Here is a 27899-nt window from a genome sequence, read left to right as displayed (position 1 = left end):
GTCGCTTATGGCAGTTCCACACAGTAGTTGGCGCCCAATGGGGGGTCCCTGAGACTTGCATGTAAAACTAGTCTAGATGTCTTCTTTTTTGTAAGTTTTATTTTTGTAACTGTGCATGTAAAGCATCATTGAATCAATGGATCTGTTGAAGAACTCAGCTGCTGGAAACCATGCAAAATGTTTTGAATTGCCCTTAAAATATGGAAAATGTTTTCTGAATGCTTTATATTCTTTCTGCTGTAAATTAAAAATGAAGAAAATTTCCCCATACTATGTGTGTTTTGCTTTCAACTCCACTGATATTGAAATCCAAGGTGATCAGCACGTTTCACACCATATGAAATCATTTCAAATATTTCCTTCTATCCCGATACAGTGTCTTGACCGCGAACGTTACACAGTTTCAGATCTGTACAGGAAAGACAAAATTTCTCAGTGGAGCCACTGTTCCTAAAACACTTGCTTGTCAACTATCTTCTCAGGCATCGCTCAACCTATCAGTCATTTGACTAAGTGCAGTTATCGGAGAGATAAAGACACCGATCTAAATTCACCTTTTCAGTTAAAACCCTTTGCAGTTTTTTAAAAGGCACTTTTCAGCTGACTACTAACACCAGCCTTCCTTTCCAAGAGCTCTGTCATCAGTCTCATTCCCTTTCAATGCAGAGCCTCATCTTGTCTCCCTGGTGGTCCCTCTTCCATCTAATCCATCCCACTGCTGCTGCCAGACAAGTTTTGCGTGATAGATCTCCCAGATCCATGAGGCCTTGATGGTTTCTACAACCCACTGCACTGAAATGACATTTGCCTTTCTTGTTTATCTTCAATCTTTATTCGGCCTTATTTTCACCTATGCCCCAACCTGCACACCCTGGTTGGTCTGTTCAAACCATGTCCACGTCCACTGTTTCTTTGTTCATGATGTTTGTTTCTCCCATGTCTGGAAAGTTCTTTTTAGCTACTTAACCCAACTCAGATCTCACTTCCTCTGTGACACTCTCTTGTTTATTCTAATATACACTAATATTTCCCTTTTCAAATTATCCCATTTAGAGTTGGAAAAGACAGTTTGGTGTTTATTTTCACTTCTCATCTGATCTGCCAGTTGACTTACTGGTGTTCTGTGGTGTTTTGTTTGTTTAATGTAGGAGTTGCCTATGTTGATAGGAATACTTTCAGTAACAACTTAAAGACCTTGCACAGTAACTCACTGCATTCAGATTTTTGCTTCAGCCTCAACCCCAAATCAAAAGTTGAGGACCTACTCTGTGCTTGGGGGTCCGGAAATACAGAAACGTAGAAAGTACAGTCCCTCATGTCAAGGCTCCCATAAACAGATTATAATAAGGTCTGTGCAGTGACAAATATACGTGTCACAAATGAACACACGAAGAGAGGGAACCTAATCCAATCAACACCCGTGACAAATACCCTGAATGAACTTCCGCTCTCATTTTGACAACTTTCTTGGGAAAACGTGGCGGTCTCCAGGACCACCGGGTTAATGCGGCACGTTCAGCAGAAGCCCATGGGCTGTCTCCAATACTGTCAGGGCCAGAGAAATGACCCACGGGCCCAGAATAATGTAAAACGCCCCCACCTTCATTTATCTGCACAGTCCCTTTAAAGAGCCTAATGCACCACGTGCCTCAGCGTTCGTACCGGCGGCGGCAAGGACAGGGACCTACAACCCAGAAACCTGCCGCTGCGCTCTGCGGTGGCCCCGCCCGAGACGCCCCGCCCCTTCCGGCGCGCCCCCTCGCGGCCGCGCGCGCCCCGCCCACCCGTCGGCCCATCCCGGTGACGTCACCGCCCCCGCGCCGCCGCCGCCCCGCCCAGGTCTCAGGTCTCAGGTCTCAGGTCTCAGGTCTCCGGTCCCGCTGCGCCGGTCCGCCGATCCTAGCCCGCTGCCGCCGCCGCCAAAATGTGAGTGACACGGCGCGACGCGGAGCGGCTTCGGGCCCGGAGGGCGGCGGCCCGCCGCTGGGACCCCCGCCCGGCCCGGTTCCAGTCCGCCGCCTCTCGGACGCTGGCGCAGGCCGCGCGGGCCTTCGCGGGGGCTCCCGAGGCCTGGGGGCGGGCGGCCGCCCTGGGGGTGCGGACTGCAGACGGGCCAGGTCGGTCCCGCGGCGCCGCCGGCCGCCCGGGAGGGCCCCGCGGCCGGCGGGCGGACGCGGAAGGGGCGAGGGCGGGGCGGCCGGGGTTTTCCGGAGGTAGGGAGAGCCGCCCCGGCCCCCCCGCTTCCCCTTTTTCCCTTCTTCCCCCCGCAAGTTCACTGAGGGGAGCTGTGACCACTGCTCTCGTCCTGCAGAGCCTGCTCGCTGCCTGGTGCCTGGGCTGGGCTCCGGAAGTTGCAAGGGAAAAGACCTGGGCCCTGTGTGGAGGCACCTGCGGTCAGAGTGGAGTCTGGCGCAGAGCTTGCGCCTCCGCTCTCTTTTTAAGCAGAAGCATTCTTGTACTTGAAAACGTGGAGTTGCCCGTGGTAACATTCCGAGAACGCTAAGTGTCAAGATTCACCAGGACCCCCTGTCCCCCCTCCAACCTGCTCATTCCTCACCTACAGAGGAGGAAGGAATGGGTGCTTTCGCAGGGTTCCTTCCAGGAACTAGGGACACCCTTCTGGAGTGTTCCTGCTTGAGGCTGCTGTTCCAGTAGATCGCGGTGGTTAAAACCTAGATCCGTAGAATTATACAGAACCTGGTCTAAACACAGGCTCCACTGCAGCCAGCGGTGTGGACTTTCTAAACCTTACTTTACTCATCTTTGAAATGAGGTTAATAGTAGTGTCCCCCTCAAAGAGTTTTGAGGATTAAATGAGAAAATGCTTGGAGAAAATGCACCAGTACATGGACCTTCGCTATTATCGATCAGACAATAAACTCTCTGAGGGCAGGGGTGGGATCTGCTGCATCCCTGGTCTTTGACGCATGGTAGGTATAAAATAACTGTCGGTTGAATCAGTGAATCAGTCAGTGGCCGTTGTATGCAAGACATGGGGAAGAGACTTCTAAGACACAGGAGTCTGTGATTTATTAGAGAAGGCAAAGCTATATATTTCTATATCTGAAACACCAAAGCATTGCCAACCAAGTCATGGAAGCAATTAGGACTTCAAAGCCAGAGTGGTCAAAAAAGATCTGTCCGGGGGAAAAATAAAGCATTCGATGAGGATTTTAAAAGAAGTACCTCTTAAGAGAGGGAGCATTGCTTCATCTTACCTTTCCCACTGACGCCCCCTCAACCCCACAACCTGGTGTTTCTGACTCTGCTTCTCTAAGTGAATCTATTTCTCCATACTGGAAAAAGGGCATTCTATAATTGTTCATAACTATGAAGACCATTCTTGCCACAGTGAAAAGCTCAGAAGAGTACTGAGTGCCGTTAAGTAGGTGTAGGTCTTAAAACAAGTAATAAAAAATGGGAAGGCAGAGTTTACCTATCTTAGGATCCGGTCCTTCAGTGATACAAAGGAGATCCTGTTAAACCTTCACTTCAGACCTTGGTCCCTTTGAACACGTGGGTGAATCTTTGAAGTTATAGAGGAATTAGAAGAGGTGTCATTTCAACCTCTGTTCATTGCTGCAGGAAGGATTTTCTTTTTCTGCTTTAGTTCTGAAATTCCTAACACTGAGGCTCCTCCAGTACATCTTCATACTTAACAGAAGTGTGTTCGGAATCCTAATTTACTCACGCTTGTGTCTTTACATGTTTCAGGACTACAAGCGCGCCTGCAGGGTCAAGCGCTGCCTCTGGCAGTAGTAGAAGACTTCAGCAGACACAGAATCAAGTGGATGAGGTATTGCCCAGAAGTGCTGAAAACATGAATCATAAGCCAACATGGGAACACTCTGGGAATAGCTCTGTTTAGAAAAAGGATCGTAAAAGTGTGAATGTAAAGTAAATTTTGACTGTCATAAATGTAACAAAATTTTGTTCGCTACTGTTTTGCAAGCCCTTATCTAAGCTTCTGAGTAGTCATGTCCTACTGGTTTCAAGCTTGTTTTCCTGTGACCGGATCACATACCTAAAGTACAGGCTCTCCTCTCTGAGAACATTCCTTCAAGAATCACTTTATAATGTATATTTTGCCACAATAAATAAAAAATTAGAGAAGAAAAAAGAACCACTTTATAAAATAAGATAATAGAATTTTAAGGATTAGGCCTATAGATTGCACAAGCCAGGACCAATCCTTCTGACCAGATTTTTCATCAAAATTCTTTTTCCAGTAGCGTGACGTACTAGTTACCCAGTCCAGCAAGTCTCTGTAGATTGTTCCCTATTGACGTGCAGAAGGCAGGTGCTGGGAAACTGCTCTAGCCCAACAGATCCGTATCTGTGGAATTCTTGAGTTAGAAGACCCTCAGAGCATCTTTTGTCCTGCCCTATATATGCAGACCTACAATGGAAAATTGTTTGAGAAATTCAAGCTAGTATTAATATTTCCATAGTCCTAAAAGCTATCACTGCTGAACAAGGATATCTTGGTCTTTCTGCATTTAGCTGCCTTAAAAAGCAGAGTTAAACTAATGTTAGATTCTGTTTTTAAATCATATGGTAATATTTTGGTCTGAAGGTTTTGTTTATGACCTTAATTCTGAAATTTTTACATTTTCATGCTGCGAAACCCATTCTAATTCCATCCTACATGAAACTTCTGTTAACTTACGAAATCAAATTGGGTCCTTTTTCTTTACTAAAGAGAGTTGTTTTGTTTTGTTTTAGATTGAGGTAAAATTTACATAACATACAATTAACCATTTTAAAGAGTACAATTCAGGGGTATTTGGTATATTCACAATGTTATGCAACCATTCCCTCTGTCTAGTTTCAGTTTTTTTCTTTATCCCTGAAGAACACCCTGTGTGCATTTAGTAATCACTCCCCATTCCCCCTTCCTCCCGAATGGTAGCCTCTAATTGGCTTTCTGTTGCTATGGTTTTGCCTATTCTGGGTATATCATATAAAAGGGATACAATACGTGGCCTTTTGTGTCTGGCTTCTTTCACTTAGCATCACATGTTCTACATTCATCGAAGTTGTAGCGTTTATCAGTACATCATTCCTTTTTATGGCTGAGTAGTATTCCATTGCACATGGATACCTCAATTTGTTTATCCATTCATCTGTTGGTGGATTTTTGAGTTGTTCCCACCTTTTGGGTGTTATGAATAGTGTTGCTATAAACGTTTGCATATAAGTTTCTGTGTGGACACCTGTTTTCATTTCTCTTGGTTATGGGTCTAGGAGTAGAATTGCTGGATCATACAGTAATACTATGTTTAACTTTTTGAGGAACTGCCAAACTTTTCCACAGTGCTGTACTATTTTACATTCCCACTAGTCATGTCCAAGAGTTCCTGTTCTTCCACATCATCACCAACACTTGTTATTTTCCATTTTTTTGGTTATAGCCATCCTAATGAGTATGAGTTAGTAACTCATCATGGTTCTGATTTGCATTTCCTAATGACCAGTGATGTTGAATATATTTTCATGTGCTTGTTGGCCGTTTGTATATATTCTTTGTAGAAATGTCTATCTAAGTCCATTGCCAGTTCTTTAATTGGGTAGTCTGTTTCTGGTGTTGGTTGATAAGAATTCTTTATATATTCTGGATATTAAATCTTTGTCAGATAACATGATTTGCAAATATTTTCTTACATCTTGTGGATTGTCTTTTCACATCCATTACAACGTCTTTTGATGCACAAAAGGTTTTAATTTTTATGAAGTCCAATTTATCTGTTTTTTCTCTTGTTGCTCTTGCTTTTGGTGTCAAATCCATGGCCAAATTCAAAGTTGTAAGGATTTACTCTTACGTTTTCTTCTAAGAGGTTTATAGTTTTAGCTGTATACTGAGATCATTGATCCATTTTGAGTTAATTTTTGCATTTGGGGTAAGGTAAGGGTCCAGCTTCATCAAGTGGCTGTCCAGTTGTCCCAGCACCAAGTTTTGAAATTGGAAAGTGTGACTCCTCCAATTTTGTTTTTCTTTTTCAATATTGTTTTGGGTATTCAGGGCCCCTTGGGATTCCATATGAATTTGAGGATTGGTTTTTCCCTTTCTGCAAAAAAAAAAAAAAAAAAAAAAAGCCATTGGAATTTTGATAAGAGAGTGTGTTGAATCTATACATATGTACATCACTTGGGGGAGTACTGCCCTCTTAAAAATATTAAGTCCTTCAATCTGTGAACATGGGATGTTTTCCCATTTCATTAGGTCTAATTCCTTTCAGCAGTGTTTCACAGTTTTCAGTGTGCAAGTCTTTGGCCTCCTTGGTTTAATTTATCCCTAGGTATTTTATTCTTTTGGGTGTTATTGTATGGAATTGTTTTCTTAATTTCCTTTTCATTGCTAGTGTATGGAAGCACGCTGATTTATGGCTATTGATCTTGTACCCTAAAACTTTACTGAGTTTGTTTACTAACTTTAGTAGGGTTTTTTGGTAGATACTTTGGTATTTTCTGTATATGGAAACATCTGCAAATAGAGATCACTTTACTTCTTTTCTAATTTGGATGCCTTTTATTTCTTTTTCTTACCTAATTTCTCTGGCCAGAACTTCCAGTACAATGTTGAACAACAGAAGTGAAGGTGGGCCTCCTTGTCTTTCACCATTGAGCATGGATGTTAGTTGTGGGTTTTTCCATAGATGCCCTTTACTATGTTAAGGAAGTTCCCTTCTAGTCCTAGTTTGCTGCGTGTTTTTAACTTGGAAGGGTGAGCCCTTTTTTCTTTTTTTTGAATGAAAGTTTGGCTCAAAGTAGTAAAGTACTGACCTGAAAAAAAAAAAAATGCCAGTAAATTTCACTGAGGAGTTTTGTTCTTCATTCCTTTACGTGTAACTGAGCGTGATCGTATTCGTCAGGTGGTGGACATCATGAGGGTCAACGTGGATAAGGTGCTGGAAAGAGATCAGAAGCTCTCTGAGTTGGATGACCGTGCAGACGCACTGCAGGCAGGAGCCTCCCAGTTTGAAACGAGTGCTGCCAAGCTGAAGAGAAAATACTGGTGGAAGAATTGCAAGGTAGTTCGCTTTTAACTGGTCTTTACATTAAGTCACGCTCTGTAGTCTCAGGGTAGACAGAGGCTACAAACGTTGGACTTTCATGAACCTTGAGTTTGCCTTCCCTCGCGTGGAAGTGTGGATTGACTCTGAACCTAAAGCACTGACTGCATATCCTCCTCCTGTCTCCACAACTGGGAATTCTCCATGTTCTGGGGCCGACCTTCAGAAGCATGTAGAACAGGAGTGTCCCAAATCAGTCGTGGACCTAAGCCCCTTCCAGCCCTCCACCCCAGCAGAGCCCTGCACACAGATTGACAGGGGAGGGCTGGACAGGCGGTCAGTCTCCACGCGGCTGGGAACGGCTCCAGTGTCAAAGGAAAGAGCCGTTCGAAAGCCGCAGCGGGCGCCACAGAAGGGCAGGAAGCAGCGTACGAGGAGCACGGCCCAAAGCAGAGGCTACACAGCCGCGAAAGGGGTGTGCTGCACTCACATCCCTTCCTGGGTTGGAGGTGACGCTTTCTGACACATGGGACAGGCTTAGTAGCCCTTCTTTAGGTGGAAAACAGGTATACACAGAGGCCTCTCTAGGGACCACAAATCATTTGAACGTGTTATAAAAAGCAGATAAGTAACTTCCAGGCCCTAACTGAGAACATGAAGTTTAGGCTTTAAAAATTATGAATATTTCAGATGGTGGTGCACGTTAATTTCTCCTTCTGTGACTAGAACGATATGATATGATACTCTTCAGTAAGCGCGTTAATCTCTGGTTTTGAATGTGAACTGGACTTGTGTGTCGTTACAGATGTGGGCGATAGGGATCAGCGTTGTCGTCGTCATCATCATCATCATCATCGGTGAGTTCTCCTGCTCCAAACTCACTGCAGAAGTCTTCTCTGCTCACAATTGACTGCATATACAAGAACTCCAAATAAAAGTTCCCTCGGAGATGTTAGTTTATCCCAAAGGTTTTTGTTTTCATTATTAAGTGTTTTAAGTACTTGGGTGCTGAGTCTGAGATTTTCCGATATAAACATTAATCCTTTGAAGTTAGAGAAAATTTATTCATTTCCACTGAATGAGTGGAAGTAAGTTTTCTCTCTGAATATATTTTCATCAGAGAGTTCCTTTTATGAGAAATAGTGTAGTCTAGCGATTAAAAGCGTGGACTACCTGTGATCCACCCTAGCTCCACCATCCAGTTGTGTGGCCTTGGGCAAGTAATTTAATATCCCTGAACCTCAGTTTCCTCATTTATGAAATGGGGATAATAATAGTACCTACCTCATATGTTTGTTATGTGGACAAAGCTCTTAATATATAGAAGGTGCTTAGGATGGTGCCTGGCATATAATAATAATAGTTCTGTAAATAAATATATATACACACAACTATCATTACTATTATTATGATCATTACCACTGCTACTATATACAATATTGGAACAGCCCATTGCCATTTGTAGCCCAGTACGTGAGAACTATTTAAAGAAATATATCCTGGATCCTTTTTTTGACAGCCTCCTCTAGCCCTCCAAACAATGTAGAGAAGCCACTAATAGGAAATTGGACAGAAATTGAATTTCTGTTCACACTTAGACTGCAGCGTTTGATGTTTATTCTGTATTTGCACTGAAAGACTAAACTGTTGTTTTTCCGCTTTTTTGCATCTCCCCTGCTTATTAGTGTGGAGTGTTTCTTCCTGAAGAACCAGTGAAACTCCAGCCTGCTGTTCAAGAAACCTCTTCAAGAGTTTTGATTTAGAACCTGCTATATTATCAAGCTTACCTACTGTTATATCTAAAATGATTATTTTCTGTTAGCGACTGTAAAGTTTGTTTTCTAGGAAATGTGCCTTTGTTTTGTAATATGCACTCCAAACTAGAGGTGTAGTCAGCCCAGCCCCCATTTTGCACAGTGCCTTTTCAGATTTACATATGGGCTGATGAAGAGGACTTCTTAAGTTGCAGAGTGTAATAACCTGGCAGTAATGTTGTCTGATTAATTGCCAGTGATTCCAGTGAAGGAAGTTTGTTCCAAGTTAGCTCTCCTCGTCATACGACATTACTCTCATTTTAAACCTCTGGGTAGTCAGATTCCAATTTGTGCCTTCCAGAAGAACACTACTGCCTAACACAAATACAGTCTGTGCCTTATTTTGCTATTTTTCTGATTCCCTTTAAGAGAACTCTCTACTGTTTATAAACACTGCTGACTCTTTTCGCTGTATTTAAAACAAGTTGCTGGTAAAGAGTTTTTGCTCCTGCGTTAGATATGAAGATGTTTACTTTCTTGTTACCGTTATGTATCACTTGCTAAAAATATTGTTTTAATCAGAAATAATAACCTCGTTAAAACATTTTTATAGAACTGTGGCTGTGACCAAAGTTTCTGTTTTGCCAAAAAGTTAAATCCCAGTTAGATGTCAAGTCTGTTCCTGGTAGATAAATTTAGAAAAGTGACCAGTGGGACTCAAGGTGCCCTTCAGAATTAAAATTGTAGTATTGTGTGTGAACCTCTGACATCCTGGCAGGCCTTTCTTGCCCTTGAAAGGCTGTAGGTCTTGCGACTCTCCTTCCGATCCAGCATTTTTCCTGGGGGTTAGAGAAGGTTTGAGCTCGACTGACCATCTCATTCCTGTAGACAGAGTTTTACCCAGCCGTTTGCAGATATCAGCTGTAGACTCCAATATGTTTCTAATAATTACGTGAGCAACAATTCTGTAGTCTTCAAGTGAGACCATCTGTGAACTGGGCATTTTCTGGTCCAGTCCCCACGGACAATAGCTTTTTGGAGTTTGTTTCCTATTTTGACCCATAGTCCACTTCCTAAATCTGTCTTCTAAATTATGCTCTCGATTAGGCATTGGTCGGGGGGACGACTCTTTTTACAGAGGATAGCTAACCAGAGACACTTTCTTTCTTTGATGTCACAGACTGTCTGCATAAGATGCTGCTTTGGGGATAGCTGTTGTCGTCTGAAAGGCTTTTGTTGTGTACGTGAGACTTTGGACATCAGGGTGTGAGGCTTAAGGACAGGAATTCAGGTAGGAATGAAAACAGACGAGGCACTGAGGGGGAAAGGAGTCTTACCACCCTGTGACTCACCGTTAGCGGGATATTCTAAAATTCTTGTTCACACACTAGTTTGTGACTTACAAAGCAACAGTTAAGGTGCACCAGGACCCAGGTTCCATTTCTTTAATATCTGTTCCCCTGACATCAGTGAAATGGTGTGAAGTTGAAAATACGCCTTGCAGTGTGCCCACCTGGGAAGAAGGGAGCAGCTGCCAGTGTCGGGACGTTGGCCCCCCCTCGGCTCAGGTCTCCGGCCGGGTCTGACCCTGAAACCTCGGTGCTCTCTCCTTGGCCTCGATGCTCAGTCCCATGTAACCCACTGGCTGCTGCGTTAACCCAGGAATAACTTCGCCTGTATCTGTGCATTTAGCTGGGAAGTCGCCCACTATAATAAACTGAATAAAGTGTGTATAAACATAACTCCAGAGCTTGTGTCGCTTGTAGGGGAACAGCTGAGCCTGGTCCCGGTCCTCAGGAAACGCTGCTCCACCGGCCTCTCCCTTACAGACCCCGAGTCCCCTTCCTCTTGCTCTCTCACCGGTCCCCTCCCTGAGGACTCTGAGTTCCTTGCATACCACTCCCCATGTGAAGAGTGCTTTTCAGCAGAGGAGATGAGTGGGGAACTGGCTTTCTTATGATTCCTAAAACGTTCAGAATTTGGCTTTTGAGTTTCTTAAATATATGGTCTTTCAGAAGTGACTTGTATAGAGCTGGCTGGTATGTGCTGGACCAGGTCACTGCCCACGTGGGGCGTGGGAAGATGACTTGGGTGGGAGAGGGACGCCTCTTGTTTTCATTCTGCATATCTTTCCCCTTGAATGTACTTCCACTCTTACTCTGCAAGCCCTAGGGAACGATATAATATGGGTGGAAGGAGACTTGCTTATGTTCACAATAAAATGCCAGTTTTCAATAGAATCCTGCAATAAACGGGTTGACGTTTTTCCATTGCCTCGGATAGACAGTCACTGCTTTTCTTGTCTGACATGCGATCGTGTCCCTGGGAAAGTACTAACTGTAGAATCGTGCCTTTTGTTCAGGACCATGATATAATGAAATATGTATGAACTTTTGGTGCCATTTTCAAAGGAAAATCTACCATAAAGGGGCTCCTCTTTCTCTGCTTCTCCCTTAAATGTCAGGGTTCCTTAGGGACTTCTATTTCCATTCTACTTACCCTCCCCAGGCAATCTTATCTGTTCTCATGATCCCTCTATTCATTCATCTGCTGATGAGGCCTGGCCTATTGGACATAAGCCTCTCAAACTCAGCTTTCACCAGACAGAAGGAAACAGCCCCTGCCCCATGCTCCTCCGATCATTCACAGTGTCTGTTCCAGAAATGGCGCCATCACCTACCCAGTGACCACACTAGCCAAATCCACTGGAATTGCTGCTCTTTTTGGTCACCATCTATGTCACTCAGGATACGCTGGAGGTGTGCTATGTACCAGACACCTCCCAAATCGCCACGGCTCAAAGTTTTTTCCTTGCTTGTGCTCTGTGTCCCACGCCAGTCAGCAGGAAGGCTCTGTCAGTCCCTGGGGGGTGGGGTGAGGGGACTTCCTGTAAACATTCGTTTCCGGTTATCACTGCGGAAGGAAGGGACCGGCAGGAATTGTGCACTGGCTCTCAACGCCTGCGCCTGGAAGTGGAGCCAGCAGTTCTGCTCACGTTTCATTGGCCAAAGCAGGGCAGGTGACCATGGCTCACCTCAGAGGTGGGAGGGAGTCCTGTCTGTCACCCAGAGGAGAAATGGAATGTTTGTGAACATCTTCCTTTGTGTCAACAACTTCAGTCAAAGAATGGGGGCAAATTCCCCGTGTCTTGTATTTTCTAATGACTTCTGTCTCTTACACGATAATTCTATATTTGCATCACCAATAAAATGTTTCTTAAAGTATGGTAACTTTTTTATTGGTTCTGAATGATGATTAATTATTTGCTTTAAAATTGACCAGACTCCGGCTTCCCTAGTGGCACAGTGGTTAAGAATCCACCTGCCCATGCAGGGGACACGGGTTCGAGCCCTGGTCCGGGAAGATCCCACGTGCCGCGGAGCAACTAAGCCCGTGCACCACGACTACTAAGCCTGTGCTCTAGAGCCCACGAGCCACAACTACTGAAGCCTGTGCGCCACAACTACTGAGCCTGTGCTCCAGAGCCGCGAGCCACAACTCCTGAAGCCCAGGCGCCTAGAGCCCGTGCTCTGCAACAAGAGAAGCCACCACAATGAGAAGCCCACGCACCGCAACGAAAAGTAGCCCCCGCTCACCTCAACTAGAGAAAGCCGGCACGCAGCAACAAAGACCCAACGCAGCCAAAAATAAATAAATAAATAAAACCTTAAAAAATAAGTTAAAATAAAATTGACCAGACTGCTTAGTGCATTTAAAAATAAGCAAACTTATTTCCAACTGAGCAGCTTTTCATAGTAGCAGAAAATTCAATCTGTAAAAGTAGAATTTACCAAATCAATTATGGCATAATTATTAGAAAATAATTTTTTTTTCTCATCCCTTAAATAGCAAGCTAAGTGCATTTAGAAATCTTCTACTTGGCTTTATACCGCCAAGACGGACAATCCCATGTTGGGAGAAATGCCTGCCTCTGGCCAAGGCTCTGGATCCCCAGCCTCATGAAGGACTTCTCTCTGGCAACTGCCTCTTGTCTGCAGCCCTTCCCTCCTGCGTCATTCACTTCTCCCTTCTTATTGGATCACCCCATCACTTAATAGTGATGCCCACATCCCTCCCTCCAGCCAACAAATACTTGTCTATAGCCCGTCACAGCAAAACTCCTCCCTATGTCTCCCTGTCGTCATTGCCTCACATCCTACTTTTCTTCAATCCACATCACTGAGACATCTTTAACCAAGGTCACCATCTTGCTGAAGCCCAACAGGAAATTCTCAGCCTTTGTCTCACTCTGCTTATCACCAGCATTTGATAAAGTTGCCAGCTCTCTCCTTGAAATGCTTCATTATCAAGCTTCCAGGACCCCACACTCCTCTGGTTTTCTTTCAACCTCATCTATGGCTCCTTATTCTTTGCTTGGTTCTCTGCCTGACCTCTGAATCCTCTGTGTGCCCCAAATCTTGGCCTGTGGCCCTTTTCTCTCTATCCGCACTCTCTCACTGACACCATTTCACCCATCACTGTAAACTCCATAGAGACTCTGACGACTGCCAAATGTAAGCTGTATCTCCAGCCCCGGCTTCTCCCCTAAGTTCCCAGCCGGGAGATCCAATTGCCTACCTGGCCACTCACTCCACTTGGATGTTTAGTGCACATCTCAAACATGGCATGTGGAAAACAGTTCTCTGTTCTCCCTTCATCAAAACCCGCCATCCCCAGACCTGCACTCAATAAATATTTGCTGAATGAATGCAGTTTAACAAAATAGAGATTCAGAAGAGGGTAAGCATCATTTGGAAAAATAAGGTGGTTTATCCAATACCTAATATGAACAGTTACCACACTTCACTTTCCCCTCCTCTTATTTACAATTCCTTTCATTCATCCAACCAATACTTAAGATTTCTGATGTACCAGGCACCGGAGAGGGGCGGAGTTCTACATGGCACCTTCCATTTCGGAGGAGTCGAGACACAAATAAAAAGAGCCTTCCGACGGTGTTTTTTAAAGGCCTTCTCTACACCTTCCTTTCCCAAAATAATGTCTTTTACAGACACTTGTCTTCCTCCAGTTGCTAAGTGAATCTTTAACTTTAGAAAGACCAAGGAAATGTTTTAAGTTTCACTGTCAGAATTCCGCTTCTGAAAACCGGGTTTGATCTTCCCAGGGCTGCTACACTGCCGGGTCCTCAGAGCCCCTCACTTAAGAGTCCGCGGGAGCGAGAGCAAGAAGGTTGTTAAGAAAAATGGAAACGACGGGAACCCGAGAAGACGCAGGGAAAGCGCTGGGACGTCTGCCCAGCGTGTTCCCGATCCACCCGCAGCGCTGCGCCACTCTCCCCAACTCTGGAGCTGGGGTAGCCGCGGCCGCTCACGTGGAGGCCGCGCAGGCCCCGCCCACCCCACCGCCCGGGGCCCGCCCCCTCATGACTGGCGGCTCCCGCGCCCTATCACTGCCGCGCTCGCTCCAGCGGCCCCCCCCCCCCTCCGCCCCCCCCACCCCGGGGCCCATCCCCCGGGGCCGGGAGCGGGGCGGGGACTGGAGCCTCCTCAGGGCCCCGCCGCCCCCTCCCTACGTGCCAGCCGGCCGGGATTGGCCGAGCGCCGTCCTCAGGCCGACCCCCGGCGTTACGTAACGAGCTCCGGGACCTTTGCCCCGCTCACTCGCCTCCGCTTATGTAACCGGGGCGCCCCTGCGCGGGTCCCGCCCCCAGGCCAATAGGGTCCCGCAGAGCCGGCAGCGGCAGCCAATCGCGCGACTCGGGGGCGGGACCGCGTCACGTGGTGCGCGGGGGGCGCGGCTCCTGCGACCGCCCGGCACGCGGCGGGCCTCGAGACTGCGTGGGGCCGGATCAGCTGGGCGAGCGGCGGCGCGCGGGTCCGCGGGAGGCGGCGGCGGCGGCGGCGGCGGCGGCGGCGGGTGAGGGCTCGGCCCGGGCGGGGAGGCTTCGGGGCCCGCCGGGCGCGGTCGCCCCGAGCCTGCCCTGCGCTGTGGGAACTTTGTGCTTCAAGTTGCCCCTTGCCGGGTCCGGGTCCTGGGTGCACGCCGACTGTCGGGGCCGCCGGGGCCGGGATCCCCCCGGGGCTGCCCAGCCCGCGAGCCACAGCCGAGCTTCCAGCATCAGATTGTGTTTCTCTTGACACTTGTCACCTTTGTTTCCACCGTCCCCCTCCAGGGTGGACCTCCCGTGAGCGGAGACGTCCAAGATTGCAGGGAAATACTGGGGAGAAAGGTGCCCCCGGAGGAGCAGAAAGAGTACCTCTACTTGCTGGCTTGTGATGACTGACATTTTCTCTGAGACGATGGCCTGGACCAAAATGAGAAGTACATTTCCGTCGCCGATCGCAAAGTAGCAAAGTAGCAGGCGACAGGCTGAGGACTGCCGGGCGAACGATGGATCCCTGTGAAGATCTAGAAGTGTCCGGTGGTAAATCTCAGGACTCTAGGGGAGGCCAGCCTCATGAACTTGAAGGACCACAGGCCAGCGGTCCTGAGGCGCTGGGGAAGGACTCTGCTGAGATGTGGAGCCGGAAATACCAGCTGCGGAGCAAATACGTGCAGACCAGCAACAGGTGAAATAACCTGATGTGTTTGTCGTTCTCTGCTGGGGTAGTAGAGGGGAAAGGCGGGCTTACATCTTTTTATATTTTGTTTGTAAGCCTAGGAAAAAGTTTAAGGAGACTCAGACAACTTAGAATGAAATACCCTGGAGAAACTGAAGGAAATTAACCAGAAGGTAAAAAGTGGTTGCGGAATTTAGCTGACTCTAGGCTGAAGTGGGAATGAGAGAGTGGAAAATGCTTGATGTTTACCAATTTCTTTGCCTGGGATTCTCCACCTGTAAAAAAAAAATTTTTTTTTTAAAAACGGTGGTGGATAATAAATCTGTGAACTAAATGAGCTGATCCATGTTAAGCGCTTAGAAAGCGGGCCCGGCATGAAATACGCTGTTCAGTAAAAGTTGACTTATTATCATCGAAAGTGTGAATTTACAGTCTTATTTATCTTACAGTGAACTGCAAGATCAAAACAGAGTTTCCAAAGACCTCATAACAGTTGTCCAAGAAATGAAAAAATACTTCCCGTCAGAGAGACAGAGTAAACCAAGCACCCTGGATGCTCTCAACTATGCCCTTCGCTGCGTACACAGCGTGCAAGGTAAACGGGCTGGAGAGGGAATACAGTCGCGCATGGACCCCACTGCTCGTAAACAGCAGCCAGGCCAGGGCAGTTGTCGGCCTGGTTTTAGGCACAGAAATGTTTTGAGCTTTTTACGGTGCTTTATGTGAGATGTGCAAAGCTACACTGATGGCATTAGCATCTTCGTTTTTCACATGAGCACTTGGAGAACCTTATTTGTGTCATAGCTTAGTAACTGTGCAGTATTTTGCTGATTTGTTTCAGGAGAGTAGAGCTCGGCATAAGCACATTTTGAAGATTCACTTTTTCAAAGAATATTGTCTTCTATGACTGTTAGGGGAAAAATACACTTGATTAAATACATTTACATTTCCCTGCCATAGACATACTTTTAAAATACAGTCATGATATATAGGAATTTACCAAATTAAAAACGAATGGTTGTAAACATTTTTTTCTTTTTATGACTTTTCAGACTTCTTCTCAAGGGATTTTAAAAATACACATTCTGTAGCACAAACCTCTGTGGCTTCATAGATGGTATATAGTTCCTGAATCCTGGAGTAATGTTTCTGCCATACAGATTTCCTGTGTGTGTATTTGGAATTTTTGGTTTCAGTACCTTGTTTTGGTACCTTCAGTGTGTCTCATTCCTTGTGATCTGGAACATGCAGAATTCATAAAATTCAAAATCTCAAGTTTGTACAACTATCAGTATCTTAAGTGAAAGAAGAAAATGATCTGGTTTCAAGGAAAACATGCTGAGGTGGCCTCATCCTAAAAAACAAGCCTGCTTTTTTACTGATAAAAAATGATTTCCTAAAGATACTGTTGTCACTGGACTACCTATTTATTTTCCTGTGTTTCTTAGCGAACAGTGAGTTTTTCCAGATTCTCAATCAGAATGGAGCACCTCAAGCAGACGTGACCATGTACAGTCTTGAGGAGCTGGCCACTATTGCTTCAGAGCACACTTCCAAAAACACAGTAAGAATTCAAAAATTTTGCCATATCAACCTGGGTGATTTTTCCTAACGATCTTATCTAGATGTAGATTTTTTTAAATAATAACTGAGCATTTCAGTAACCACAATTTGAGGTCAAGCATAGGAGAAAACTGCTAAAGAGGCCTTGTGGAGTTTCTCCTGCCCTTGCCAGAGAAAACATCTAAAAACAGGAAGCAACACATAAGTAGTAGTTGGCTTTGCTTCGGTCATGAGGTGCCTCTCTCTCCTTAGCATCCCTGAGTTCTCTCAAATGAAGAAAAAAATAACACTGCAGAGCGATTTCCTGCATCTTATTCTAATCTCCGAATTGTTAATTTCTATTTATATCATTCTTAGTTCCAATACCTACTACTTCAAGTTGTAACAACTGGATTTTATAGAACAGGTGAGTTGAGATGCTGTCATTTTTTGTTAAATTTTGGAAGAGATATTTAGTATATCTTTTTTGAATCTCTTCATGTTGACAGAATAATTGAGCCTCATGTTTTGCTGATATGATGGAGATTACTTAATTTATGTGTAGACCTCAGCATAATTGTAACTTAAAGATTTTATAATATTGGAGCATGAGCTATCCCTAATGTTACAGTGCTTATTTTACTAACTGATGTGTTAATAATACTGTAGTAGGTGCTATGGAGATTTAAGGGAAAAAAAGTTTAAGGAAAACATTTTCCCTTTAAGATCGTCAAAGTAAATCTAGAGAGGAAAACATATGCCATTTGCTAGCAGGTACAAACAGTGGCTGATTATAAATAAGTTATGTTTATGTCTAATGGAAGACATTAGAGAAATGATTCTTATGTAATGAGGTTTATCAAAGACAACATCTTGGAGCAAGTGAATCTTGAGCTTGGTCTTGAAGCCTGGAATATGCATGGGTGAAGAGAAGACAGTCCTTCCAGGTACAGTTTGCAAAGGAGAGGGAATCAGAAGTGTATACAGTGTATACACTGTGTTTAGTCGGTGTAGAATGAGCTGGTGCATTTTTGGCAGAACTTAAACCTTCAGAAAGAACAGTGCAGGTTTTACAGCAATTTGTTGCCGTTGCAGGTGTGTGTATGTGTGTGTGTGTGTGTGTGTGTTTTAAGCTATTGGTCATGGTATTAAGCTATTGATCATGGTAGACGTCTAGACGAAATTTATTCAGGGAATATTGCCAGTATGTACCTCAATATTTTGCATTTATTTTAAATATTTTTCGTAGGATACCTTTGTGGCAGTTTTTTCATTTCTGTCTGGAAGGTTAGTGCACGTTTCTGAACAGGCTCCTTCGATCCTGCATTGTAAGAAAGAGTTCTTAGAGTCCTCTCATTTCGTTGAACTGCTTGCCCCTCAAGACGTGAGGGTGTTCTACACACACACTGCCCACGCTCAGCTTCCTTTCTGGAACAACTGGACCCAAAGAGGTAATGGGACCAATATTCAGATGTTTATCTTGGCCTGGTAAAGATCAGTTTCATTCTTCCAGAAATAGTACACAAATGAATGCATTATTCAGAACATGCAAATATATAGTTTTTCTTATTTCTTCATTTTAAAAGTCAGAATGTTAAGAAAATAGCATTTTAAATGCTGCTAGTAACATAAAGATCCAATAAATTTGTTTTCATTTAATCAAGTTAGTTTCACAAACTATATGCTATAGATATGGTATGTTACAGCATAATGTATAGCAGGTTAATTGCTACAAAGTGTCTGTTGTTAATAAAATTAAATGTTTTTCCTCTTATACTGACTTCATTATTTCTCTGCTTTGCTCTGGAGGTAAGCTTCTCAAAGTTAGATCCCTTTCCAGTTTTTCTTCTCCCTAAAAGTTATGAATCTCATCATTTTGTTTTCCTTCTGAAAGACTGCTTTTCCTGAACTGGGGGTGGGGAGTGGGTTCCCACTCACAGTTTTCTTTGTGTTATTCAGTCCCATGTAATCTTTCATTCATTCATTCATTCTTTTTTTTAAAAAATATTTATTTATTTATTTATTTGGTTGTGCCGGGTCTTTGTTGCGGCAGGCGGGCTCCTTAGTTGCAGTTCTCCAGCTCCTTAGCTGCAGCACGTGGGCTTCTTAGTCGCAGCAGGTGGGCTCCTTAGTTGTGGCTTGAGGGCTCCTTAGTTGTGGCTCACGGGCTCCTTAGTTGAGACATGCGAACTCTTAGCTGCGGCATGCATGTGGGATCTAGTTCCCTGACCAGGGATCGAACCTGGGCCCCCTGCATTGGGAGGGCAGAGTCTTCACCACTGCACCACCAGGGAAGTCCCATTCATTCTTTCTTAAGTCACCCTTTATTCCCTATTTCATATTTTTTGTGAAATGTCTCTTAAAGAACTTAGTAAAGATCAACTTTCTTTTTGATCCCAAACCCTTTTCTCTCATTTTTAAAGAATTTTGATTATTTTTATTATGGTAAAAAACACAGTCACAAAATTTACCATCGTAACCATTTTCAAGTGTACAGTTCAGTAGCGTGAAGTACATTCACAGTGTTGTGAAACAGATCCTCAGAACTTCATCCTGCAAATCTAGAGCTCTGTACTCATTCTGGTTTTTAATCCAGTTCTCAGTCCAGTGAAGAACAGTGTTATAGCCTTCTTTTTTCAATCACAGACCCTTGCCCCATTCTCTGTGCACGATTTACATAAGCTTCAGAAAAGACACCTGTCACCCTTGCTTTCTTCCAGCTCCCTCTCTCCTTTTCCCATCATTCAAAAACACTGATTTCATTTTTCTTCCTCTTTCCGAAACATGTGTTTTCAACCTTTAATTGTCCACGTTTGTTTCTCTGCTTTTGTTAATCGTTTATTCATTCCATAGACATTACATAGCAGTCCCTGTGGGCCAGGAACTGTTCTAGGTGCTAAGGTACAACAGTGAACCGGACAGACATGTGGTACCGTTCACCAGGTCTTTCCCATTTTCCCTTCAGTATTGCCCTATAGTCTCGGTCTGATCTTTTCACTTGTTTTTTTTTTCTGGCTGTGCTGCAAGGCTTGCGGGATCTTAGTTCCCCGACCAGGCATCAGACCCACGTGCCTGCAGTGGAAGCGCGGAGTCCCAACCACTGGACCGCCAGGGAATTCCCTGATCTTTTCACGTTCTTATCTTTGCTAATTACTTAATGGTATTTCCTCTACTTGTAAAAACATAATAGTCCCTGAAATTGTTGTCTCTTGGACCTAAACATTTACTTGCTCCATAAAGACGATGTCCATTTTGTTTACTTCTCACACTATACTTTCGCTTTAGGAACCCCAAGGATCCACACCCTCCTTGAGGGCTGTTGTTTAGCTCCACACCATTTCTGGGCTGGGCTCATGTTACCTCTTTCTGTCCCTTCCTTTGAACTCATAGAACATTAAGAGGACACGGGAAGCTCTAAACTCAGCAGTTGCCAGCTTTGGCCCTGTGTTAGAGCACATTTCCACTTCGCCTTGTTGTACAAACCTCTCAGAAGGATCTGGCCGCTGTTTCTTTAGAACATACTTCCAGAAACAAGAATTCGCACGTTCCAGCCCAGGTGTGGAAGTGACAGCGGGCCCCCATCTACTGTTTTTGAGATCCCATAGGCTGGCTGTCTGTGTTACAGGACTTTTGGGGGGGGGGGCAGTTGAATTCAGGTGCCTGATACAATGTATAAGTAATGTAAGCGAGTTCACCTTACAGCAGAGTTGCAGTATTTTTTTATGTGCAAAGAATGTTAACCTCAGAATCTGAAGGTCTGAGTTTCAAATTGCATTCTGTCCCTTCGTGAACCTTGGAGGCCACTTGGCTTCTCACTGTAAAGTGAGAATCATAGTTTCTGACGTGCCTGTTAATACAGGGTTTCTGTGAGAGCCCAGCAGGCTGTAGGTTGGGGAAGGCTTGGAGATATTTGGAGCATCCGCAGCATAAAGGCTCATCTTAACTGCTGTCATCTATTGAATGGTTACTATTTGCCAGGGACCCTTCTCTTTGCTTTCGTGGATTAACTGAGTTAATCTTCACAAAGACCTTGTGAGGTGTAGGTACTGTCATTCTCCCCGGTAGACAGACACAGTAACTGTATTAGTTTGGGTTTGCCCAGAAACGGGACACTTACTGGGGGCGGGCGTGGAAGGTGGTGAGAGGAGTCCTCAGCCCGCATCGCCGGCCTCGCCGGAAGGAGCGAGGCTGGGGGAGGGTTGGGGAGCAGGAGCCTTGGGCTGCAGCGCAGTTCAGAGAGCATCTGGGCCAGGCAGCCAAAGGGGGTCCATCCGCTGTCACGCGCTGGAGGAGCCCGGCGTCTCCATGGAATGGTCCTGCCTTGTTGCCTGCTCTGTGTATGAGCACGGGGGGGGCTGGGGGCAGCCTGCGGGAAGCAGGGCTCAGGCAACAGTCAGGTCCCTCAGAGCCAGCAACTGTGCCCTTTCTTACCTGCCATGGTCACAGAGATGCCAAGGTCACACTGCCTGCAAGTATAGAGCCGGCCTTCACCTTGGCAGTGTGAATCCAGAGCCCCTCTGACCCCATGGCTGCTGGGACTGCGCCTTAAAGCAGGAGAACTGTCCTCAGACAAAGGCGAGCGTTTGAAAGTGTCACCGAGGGACAGTTCCCACCCACGAGAATCAGCTCAGAAAATCAAGGATATTTTTGAAAAATCTTTATCTTGCCTTAATTTCTCCATAGAAACTCCAGAAACAGTTTCTATGTTAAGATGATAGCATATCTTAGAGTAATTAATTTCTTTAGCTTACTTTGTCAAGTTCTTTCTGTTATTTGTCACAGACATTCTGTAAGAACTTCTGGCTTCAGAATTCTGGGCCTGTAACTTTCATAGTTTCACGAATTACAGTAGTTTGGTCACTGGTCCCTTTACTTTTAAACTGGAGGGCTTTTTTTTACTTGTGAACATTTTTCTTGATCACTCAAAAGCCCATTTTCTTATTCTTCCTATGATCCTTTCCTCAGTACAAACACCTGGACCATGTTCAGTATTTTGGTTCTTCAGAATCCTCGTTGTAGATGCTCCTTCAGTGTATATTTTTTTTAAAAACATCTCCTTGGTTGTAAACATTTCCTTGGTTTCTATAACTGAAAACTTTTCACTCCAGTGAACAGATGCCCAAAAGATATATATTCAGGGAGTTCTACCAGACGAAATAAAGTAATCAACGAACACTTGGAAATAAGTTCAGTTTCCTAAGATGGGCAAATTTAAACATTTCTGAATTACCACCTCACACATCAATAAAATAAATGCGAAGTCAATAAAATTGAAGCAAAACCTTTGGCACGAGGGGTGTGAGAAAGTGTTATTAATGACACTGAATTGGTACCATCTGCTGGAGCTAAGTTTGCCAATATGTGATGAGAGTCATGAAATGATATCATCTAATCTAGGAACACAGCTCTGGGGAATTTGTCCAAGGAAAGAAATGTATATATCCTCTACCTGAAAGCTCTAAGTAATCTGAATTCCCAGTTTTTGAGACATGTACAAACTATTACAGAGGAATAGAATATTACCAGCGAAATAATTGTGTTGCAGGATGATTACGTTGACATTTGAAGCAGTGAGTCCGGGCAGGAGTAGAAATGCAGACAGGACTGCAGGGGGTGACAGGGAGAGGCCTCGGTCAGGTGCTCTCAGGGTCTCACCTGAGGGTTACTGTTCAACACGAAAAAGCCCTGGGAAAATACTGGATGGAACTAGATCTTAGGGAGGAGAGTCCTATTTTAATCAAGAGTAGCTCTGTCTCTCAAAAGAGTCTCCCTTTGTGTAGTGACAGTTTGAGGAGGAGCCGCGTGGGGGTGGGACACTGACACGTGTGTTTGTTTCCAGCAGCCTCATACTATGAATTCGCTCCGGTGAAATCCTTTTTCTGCAGGATCCGGTGAGTATGGGAGCTCCTGGAGGCCAGGAACGGTGGAGTGGGCTCTGGTTTTATTTTATTTTTTATTTATTTATTTTTAATTTTTATTTTTTTTATTGACTGTATAGTTGATTTACAATGTTTCAGCTGTACAGCAAAGTGGTTCAGTTATACGTGTGTGTGTGTGTGTGTGTATATATATATATACACATATATATATATACATACCTATATATATTTTTTTCAAATTCTTTTCCATTATTGGTTATTACAAGATATTAAATATAGTTCCCTGTGCTATAAAGTAGGTCCTTGTTTATCTGTTTTATATATAGTAGTCCTTATCTGTTAATCCCAAATTCCAAATTTATCCCTCTGATTTTATTTGGCACTTATTTTGATTCTTTATTCAGCTAGGTCTGTTGTGGATACAAAAGACAAGACTGGGTTCTTGCTGCAAGAAGTTTGTATATTGATTGAGGAGAAGATACATGTACTTATGAAAAAAGTAGATAATAATGCAATAGAGGAAGAGACCAGAAAGATCATTCTTAACCCAGGGGCATGTGAGAGTTACTGGACATTAAATATACTTTCAGATGACAGTTTTTTGGGGCTCTTTTGTTTTTGTTTGGTTTTTGTTTTTCAGTCACATTTAAACTTAATTTTTGAAATTTTGAACAACCTGAAAGAAAGCAAGATAGGTATATTTATGAGGACTTAAAAGGTTCAGTGACAGTGAACTAGAAGAAAAGAGATCAAAATTTTAATAGTAGTTGATTTCTGGTAGGATTTATTAGTGATTTTTTTTTCTCTTCCAAATTTACTGTGATATGTTAATGTTACTTTCAAAGTAAAAAGAAAAAATGGTTTTAAATGACGTTATGATCACCAACAATAGTATTGAGGTTACTAAATGCTCTTGATATTTGGGGAAGAGAAATCCTTGTAATGGATCATTCAGACACTCCATGGAACTGAGGGGGACTCGCGCTAATAGTATTCGAGTGCTTGGGGAGGGATAACCTGGAAAGGTGTGCATGTGTGGGGAGGGCCATGTCGGTTCTTTCTGTCACTCGCAGGTGAGTTGTTGTTTATGAAGATCTGAGAGCAGTGCCTGCCGCGTAGTAAGCGCTGTATGTGTTTGTTATGTTGGTAGATATTTTCAGGTGCCTTTCCTGAGCCAGACACTGTTACGGGTGCTGGGATCAAAACAAAGTTCTGCCCTCATGGACCTTAGGTTCTGTAGGGGGGAGACCAATAATAAACAGCTGTCTAAATGTACACGTGTTGGCTGTGATAAGTTGTACGTAGAACAGAAAAGCAGAGTAAGGGGGTTCTGGGCAGTGGTTGCTGGTGTGCTCAGGGTGGTCAAGAAAATCTTCTCTGATGAGAAGCCTGAACGGGGCCAGAGGCCTGAAGGAGGTGAGGGAGCAAGTCGTACGCGTGTCTGAGAGAAGAGCGTTCCAGGCCAGTGCAAAGGCCCTGGGGCAGAGCACGCCCAGCCTGTGAGTGGTGGGAGGGGGGAGGGTGGAAGAAGATGAGGAAGCAGGGGCCAGACCATAGGGCGTTTTGACTTCTGAATGAAATGTTTTATTCAGGGTAGCCACTTAATTATTTTTAAAACTTTGGGAATTTTCAAAATAATATAAAAGTAGAGAAAAATTGTACAATGAACTGATATGCACTGATCATTCAGCATTAATAACTTTAACCTCGTGGCCAGTCCTGTGTCGTCTGTGCCACCACCTCGGTCCCCCCACCCCCCATCTCATTATTTTGAAGCAAATCTGAGCTCTCTCGTCGTTTCCTCCATCACTGTTTTAGAATCTCATCCTAAAGAGAAGGTTCTCATCGTGCCCCGAGGTGCTGCCATTGCCCCTCTGTGGCCGGAGGGAGCCGCCGGTTAGCTGGGCTAGCTCCTGGCCTGGTGACAGTCCCCGGTGGTCTTGACAGCTTCCTTGATTTCAGATTTGCCGTTCCAGGCTCAACCTAGACGGTTCCTGCCCCAGACCTGGGTCCATCATTTCTTCAGTATCCCCCATTCCTTGTGCCAAGAAACAGCATTGCTCACCTGGAGGCCAAATCTGGGTGGGTGGTTGTTTTCATATGGTTTGTTGCTTCAGGACTGTTCAGTGGGTAGGGATAGGGCATTTTCATTTCTTAGAAGGAAATGTCATTGATTATGGAAGGCTCACGTTGGGTGCCGTGCAGAAGGTCCTGTGCTAGGGTGGGAAGTTGGAGCGGGTGGGGGGGGCATGGCACTGATGCGGTGCAGCTGGGAGATGGCGGGTCCTGGACCAGGCGGTGGAGGTGGACGTGGAGACACTTTCGATCTTCTGGGTATTTCTGTAGGGGAGACCTACCAGCATATACTGGTGGGTTAGTTTCGGGTGCGAGATAGAAAGAGTAATCAGGTGACGTGGGAGTCTTGGCTCAAGGTGCTGTGTATTGGGGAGGAGGAAACTGTAGGACAAGTAGCTGCCTGGAGAGCAGAGGGGAGAACGTGTGCCTTAGTTTTAGGTGAGCGTGCAATGTTGAGTAGAAATCTGCCTCGTGATGTTGACGAGGCGTTGGTCCAGGAGCCCGGGGTTCAGGGGAGGAGGCCGGGCTAGAGACAGATGTGCAGCTCATCGGCGTATAGATGGCATTGAGAAGCTCAGGATGGGATGAGCCTGGAGAAAGCACTCACAGAAATGGGAGGGGAGCCACTAGCACAAGTACAGATGCTCGCAGGTGTCAGGAGAAGGCGCTCTTCTGAGCGGTGACCTAGGAAGCAGGGTCACGGCTGAGAGTGGAGAAGTGACAGGAGATGCTGGAGTTAGAGGAGAGAAGAGAGAGGGAGGGGGGCGGGAGCGAGAGTGCGGGTGGGGCCAGAGACCCCCGAACATCCGCGCTCGTGATGGTCGGCGAAGAGAGGTGTGATGGGCAGAAACGGGGGAGCGTGAAATACAGGTTGGGATGTTCGGGCAGATCCAAGTGGAAACGTCTTCCAGGCAGCCAGGCTGATGAAACCGGATGGACATCTGTGTGGTTGTTGCAGACCCTTCGCCCCCGGGAGCCTCCTGAGAGGGAGCGAGCAGCCTCCGTGCTGGTTGGCGGAGAGGGTCCAGCCCCGCCATCTCCCTGTAGCTAGGCACCGTGGGTGATGCTGAGCCGCACACCAGGCCTGCGCTGGGCAGCGGAGCGGCTGAAGCGGTGGGACTGAATCAGTCATTTGAACGAGGGCATAGGAAGGGCTGACGGAGGGCTGGCTTGGGGGCACGATCCCAGGGGACCTTGTTTCCCGCCATGTGGTACTTGGTTTAGACACATGAGGCAAGACAGGTGGCTGTGCCTGCCCCTCTTCCCAGCAGGAGCAGAAAGTCACGCTGAAGTTAGTGAGCGGTTCACACTCACCTTAGTGAGCCGGCTCTCCAGAAAGCCTCCTACTCATCCAATAACAAACGAGTATCACTGCCCGTGGCTATTGAAAATTTAAACTAACGTTTCCCTCCTTTTAAAAACAAGTATGTTTTGGACTTCCCTGGTGGCGCAGTGGTTAAGAATCCGCCTGCCAATGCAGGGGACACGGGCTCGAGCCCTGGTCCGGGAAGATCCCACATGCCGCGGAGCAACTAAGCCCGTGAGCCACAACTACTGAGCCTGCGCTCTAGAGCCCACGAGCCACAACTACTGAGCCCACGTGCCACAACTACTGAAGCCCACGCGCCTAGAGCCCGTGCTCCGTAACAAGAGAAGCCACTGCAATGAGAAGCCCGCGCACTGCAACAAAGAGTAGCCCCCACTCCCTGCAACGAGAGAAAGCCCGCGCGCAGCAACAAAGACCCAATGCAGCCAAAAATAAATAAATAAATATGTCTAAACATTTTAGATTCGGACATGTCTCCCTTGGAAATTAGCAACAAAACATTTTCCCCGGCCTTGTTTCACGTTGGACTAAGTGAACACGTCAGGACCGGCACTGAACCATTTTTCTTCTCTTCAGTGGAGGTGAAGCCCGGGAGCTGGGGCAGCCTTACTGCCCGTTCCGGATTATCCCCTATTTGATTCATGTGCACAGCTCGGCCTGCCCGGAGCCTGAGCCCTGCTGTCTCACGCTGGTGGAGAAGATTCATTCTGGTTACGAAGGTAGGTCAGGAGCGTCTGCGTTTAGGTCAGATGTGACGTGTCAGCACATCAGAAAGAAGCACGTGAAAGCCTGTTTACTGCAGCCACTGTCTTCAGCTTGGCCCTGAGCTGATTTTCCCTGACATCTCTGTTTGCTGACCTTGACTTCCTGTGTGGTCATCTCCTTTAAGGACAGCATGGCCCAGGGGTCTGAGCATAGACTTGGCCACAGATGCGCAGTCTTCTAATCCTTTCTCTACTGGTGACCATCCTGTGGCCTTTTGCTTCTGTCTTGTGTGACAGAAGAGCATTGAAATTGTTGCATACAGAGGTCACAAGAATGAATTTATATTTTTTAAGTGTTTTGAAAGCCCCCTGAGTAAAAAGTATAATTTATGTCTTCCAATGGCAGAACAACATTGCTAAATTCATATATCAATACAGAAGCAGCTTCCATTTATCATTTGAAATTACAGTTGGTTCTGCTGTAATGTGACATATGCTTTCCTAAAACTTACCATCCTGTGCAAAAAAATTCACACAAACCACAGGGCTTATGGGGAAAATGAGTTTAGGGGCACAACACTCAAGTAACCATACATTAAAAATAAGAGGGGACTCTCATAAAATGGTAACACGGTGTTACACATTAAATGATGAAGAAATGCACAAGTGATACAATAAATGCGGCTCCCCACGACGGAAAAGCCCTGCAGTTTGCTGTGGACGTGGGTGTTGGAAGGGCTGCAGCTTGTGCATTGCTGTGAGGAGTGAGGGGAAGGCAGACTGAAATCAGAGGGAAAGTTCCATCACCAGGTTGGACGGGCGTGGCTCAGGGCACACTGGTGAACAGAGGCCGCAGGTGGATGTTTCAGGTGTGTGCATGTTTCTTCACGTTCCTAAGTGACTCCATTCAACTAGCTGCTATTTTCTGCATTCCCCTCGTGTTTCTTGAAAATGAAGTCGTGCGTAAGCAAATGCGGAATTAGTGTCATGCTCAAATTGTTCCCTAATGTATTGATCACTACATTGTCAAAGCAGACTATAGCAGCACTGACCGTGCCAATTTTATTACAGATTAAATACGTC

The 27899-nt window shown here is 45.4% G+C and overlaps 2 protein-coding genes across 9 annotated transcripts in view; both read left to right on the top strand.

Annotated features, from left to right (window-relative positions):
* The first annotated feature begins 1825 nt into the window (after positions 1 to 1825).
* On the top strand, positions 1826 to 11991 carry VAMP3 (vesicle associated membrane protein 3). Its single transcript, XM_061185042.1, has 5 exons — positions 1826 to 1926; positions 3715 to 3796; positions 6873 to 7031; positions 7819 to 7870; positions 8699 to 11991. Coding segments are annotated over exons 1-5 (315 nt in total). The 5' UTR covers positions 1826 to 1924; the 3' UTR covers positions 8719 to 11991.
* A 2638-nt stretch (positions 11992 to 14629) lies between these two features.
* The window catches only part of PER3 (period circadian regulator 3), a 64253-nt gene continuing 50983 nt past the window's right edge, over positions 14630 to 27899 (top strand). For 4 of the 8 annotated variants that reach the window (XM_061185037.1, XM_061185036.1, XM_061185033.1 and 1 more), the window contains exons 1-6: positions 14677 to 15297; positions 15738 to 15883; positions 16737 to 16852; positions 18080 to 18281; positions 22670 to 22721; positions 26689 to 26831. In XM_061185037.1, coding sequence (XP_061041020.1) covers positions 15119 to 15297; positions 15738 to 15883; positions 16737 to 16852; positions 18080 to 18281; positions 22670 to 22721; positions 26689 to 26831 — 838 coding nt within the window. In that variant the 5' untranslated portion in view covers positions 14677 to 15118. Of the gene's footprint in view, positions 14645 to 14676; positions 15298 to 15737; positions 15884 to 16736; positions 16853 to 18079; positions 18282 to 22669; positions 22722 to 26688; positions 26832 to 27899 lie in introns of those variants that run through there. The other 4 variants (XM_061185039.1, XM_061185035.1, XM_061185034.1 and 1 more) reach the window with 3 other exon arrangements.

The sequence above is a fragment of the Eubalaena glacialis genome, chromosome 3, assembly GCF_028564815.1.
Source record: "Eubalaena glacialis isolate mEubGla1 chromosome 3, mEubGla1.1.hap2.+ XY, whole genome shotgun sequence".
Taxonomy (NCBI): Eukaryota; Metazoa; Chordata; class Mammalia; order Artiodactyla; family Balaenidae; genus Eubalaena; species Eubalaena glacialis.
Note: the sequence above shows the minus strand (reverse complement) of the source record. Positions and strands in the feature narration are given on the sequence as shown.

Bases quoted from the DNA above. Each gene is read 5' to 3' on its own strand.
- VAMP3 (XM_061185042.1), top strand. The intron at 7,032-7,818 runs GTAGTTCGCTTT...GTGTCGTTACAG, and splicing joins ACTGGTGGAAGAATTGCAAG to ATGTGGGCGATAGGGATCAG. The intron at 7,871-8,698 runs GTGAGTTCTCCT...CCTGCTTATTAG, and splicing joins CATCATCATCATCATCATCG to TGTGGAGTGTTTCTTCCTGA.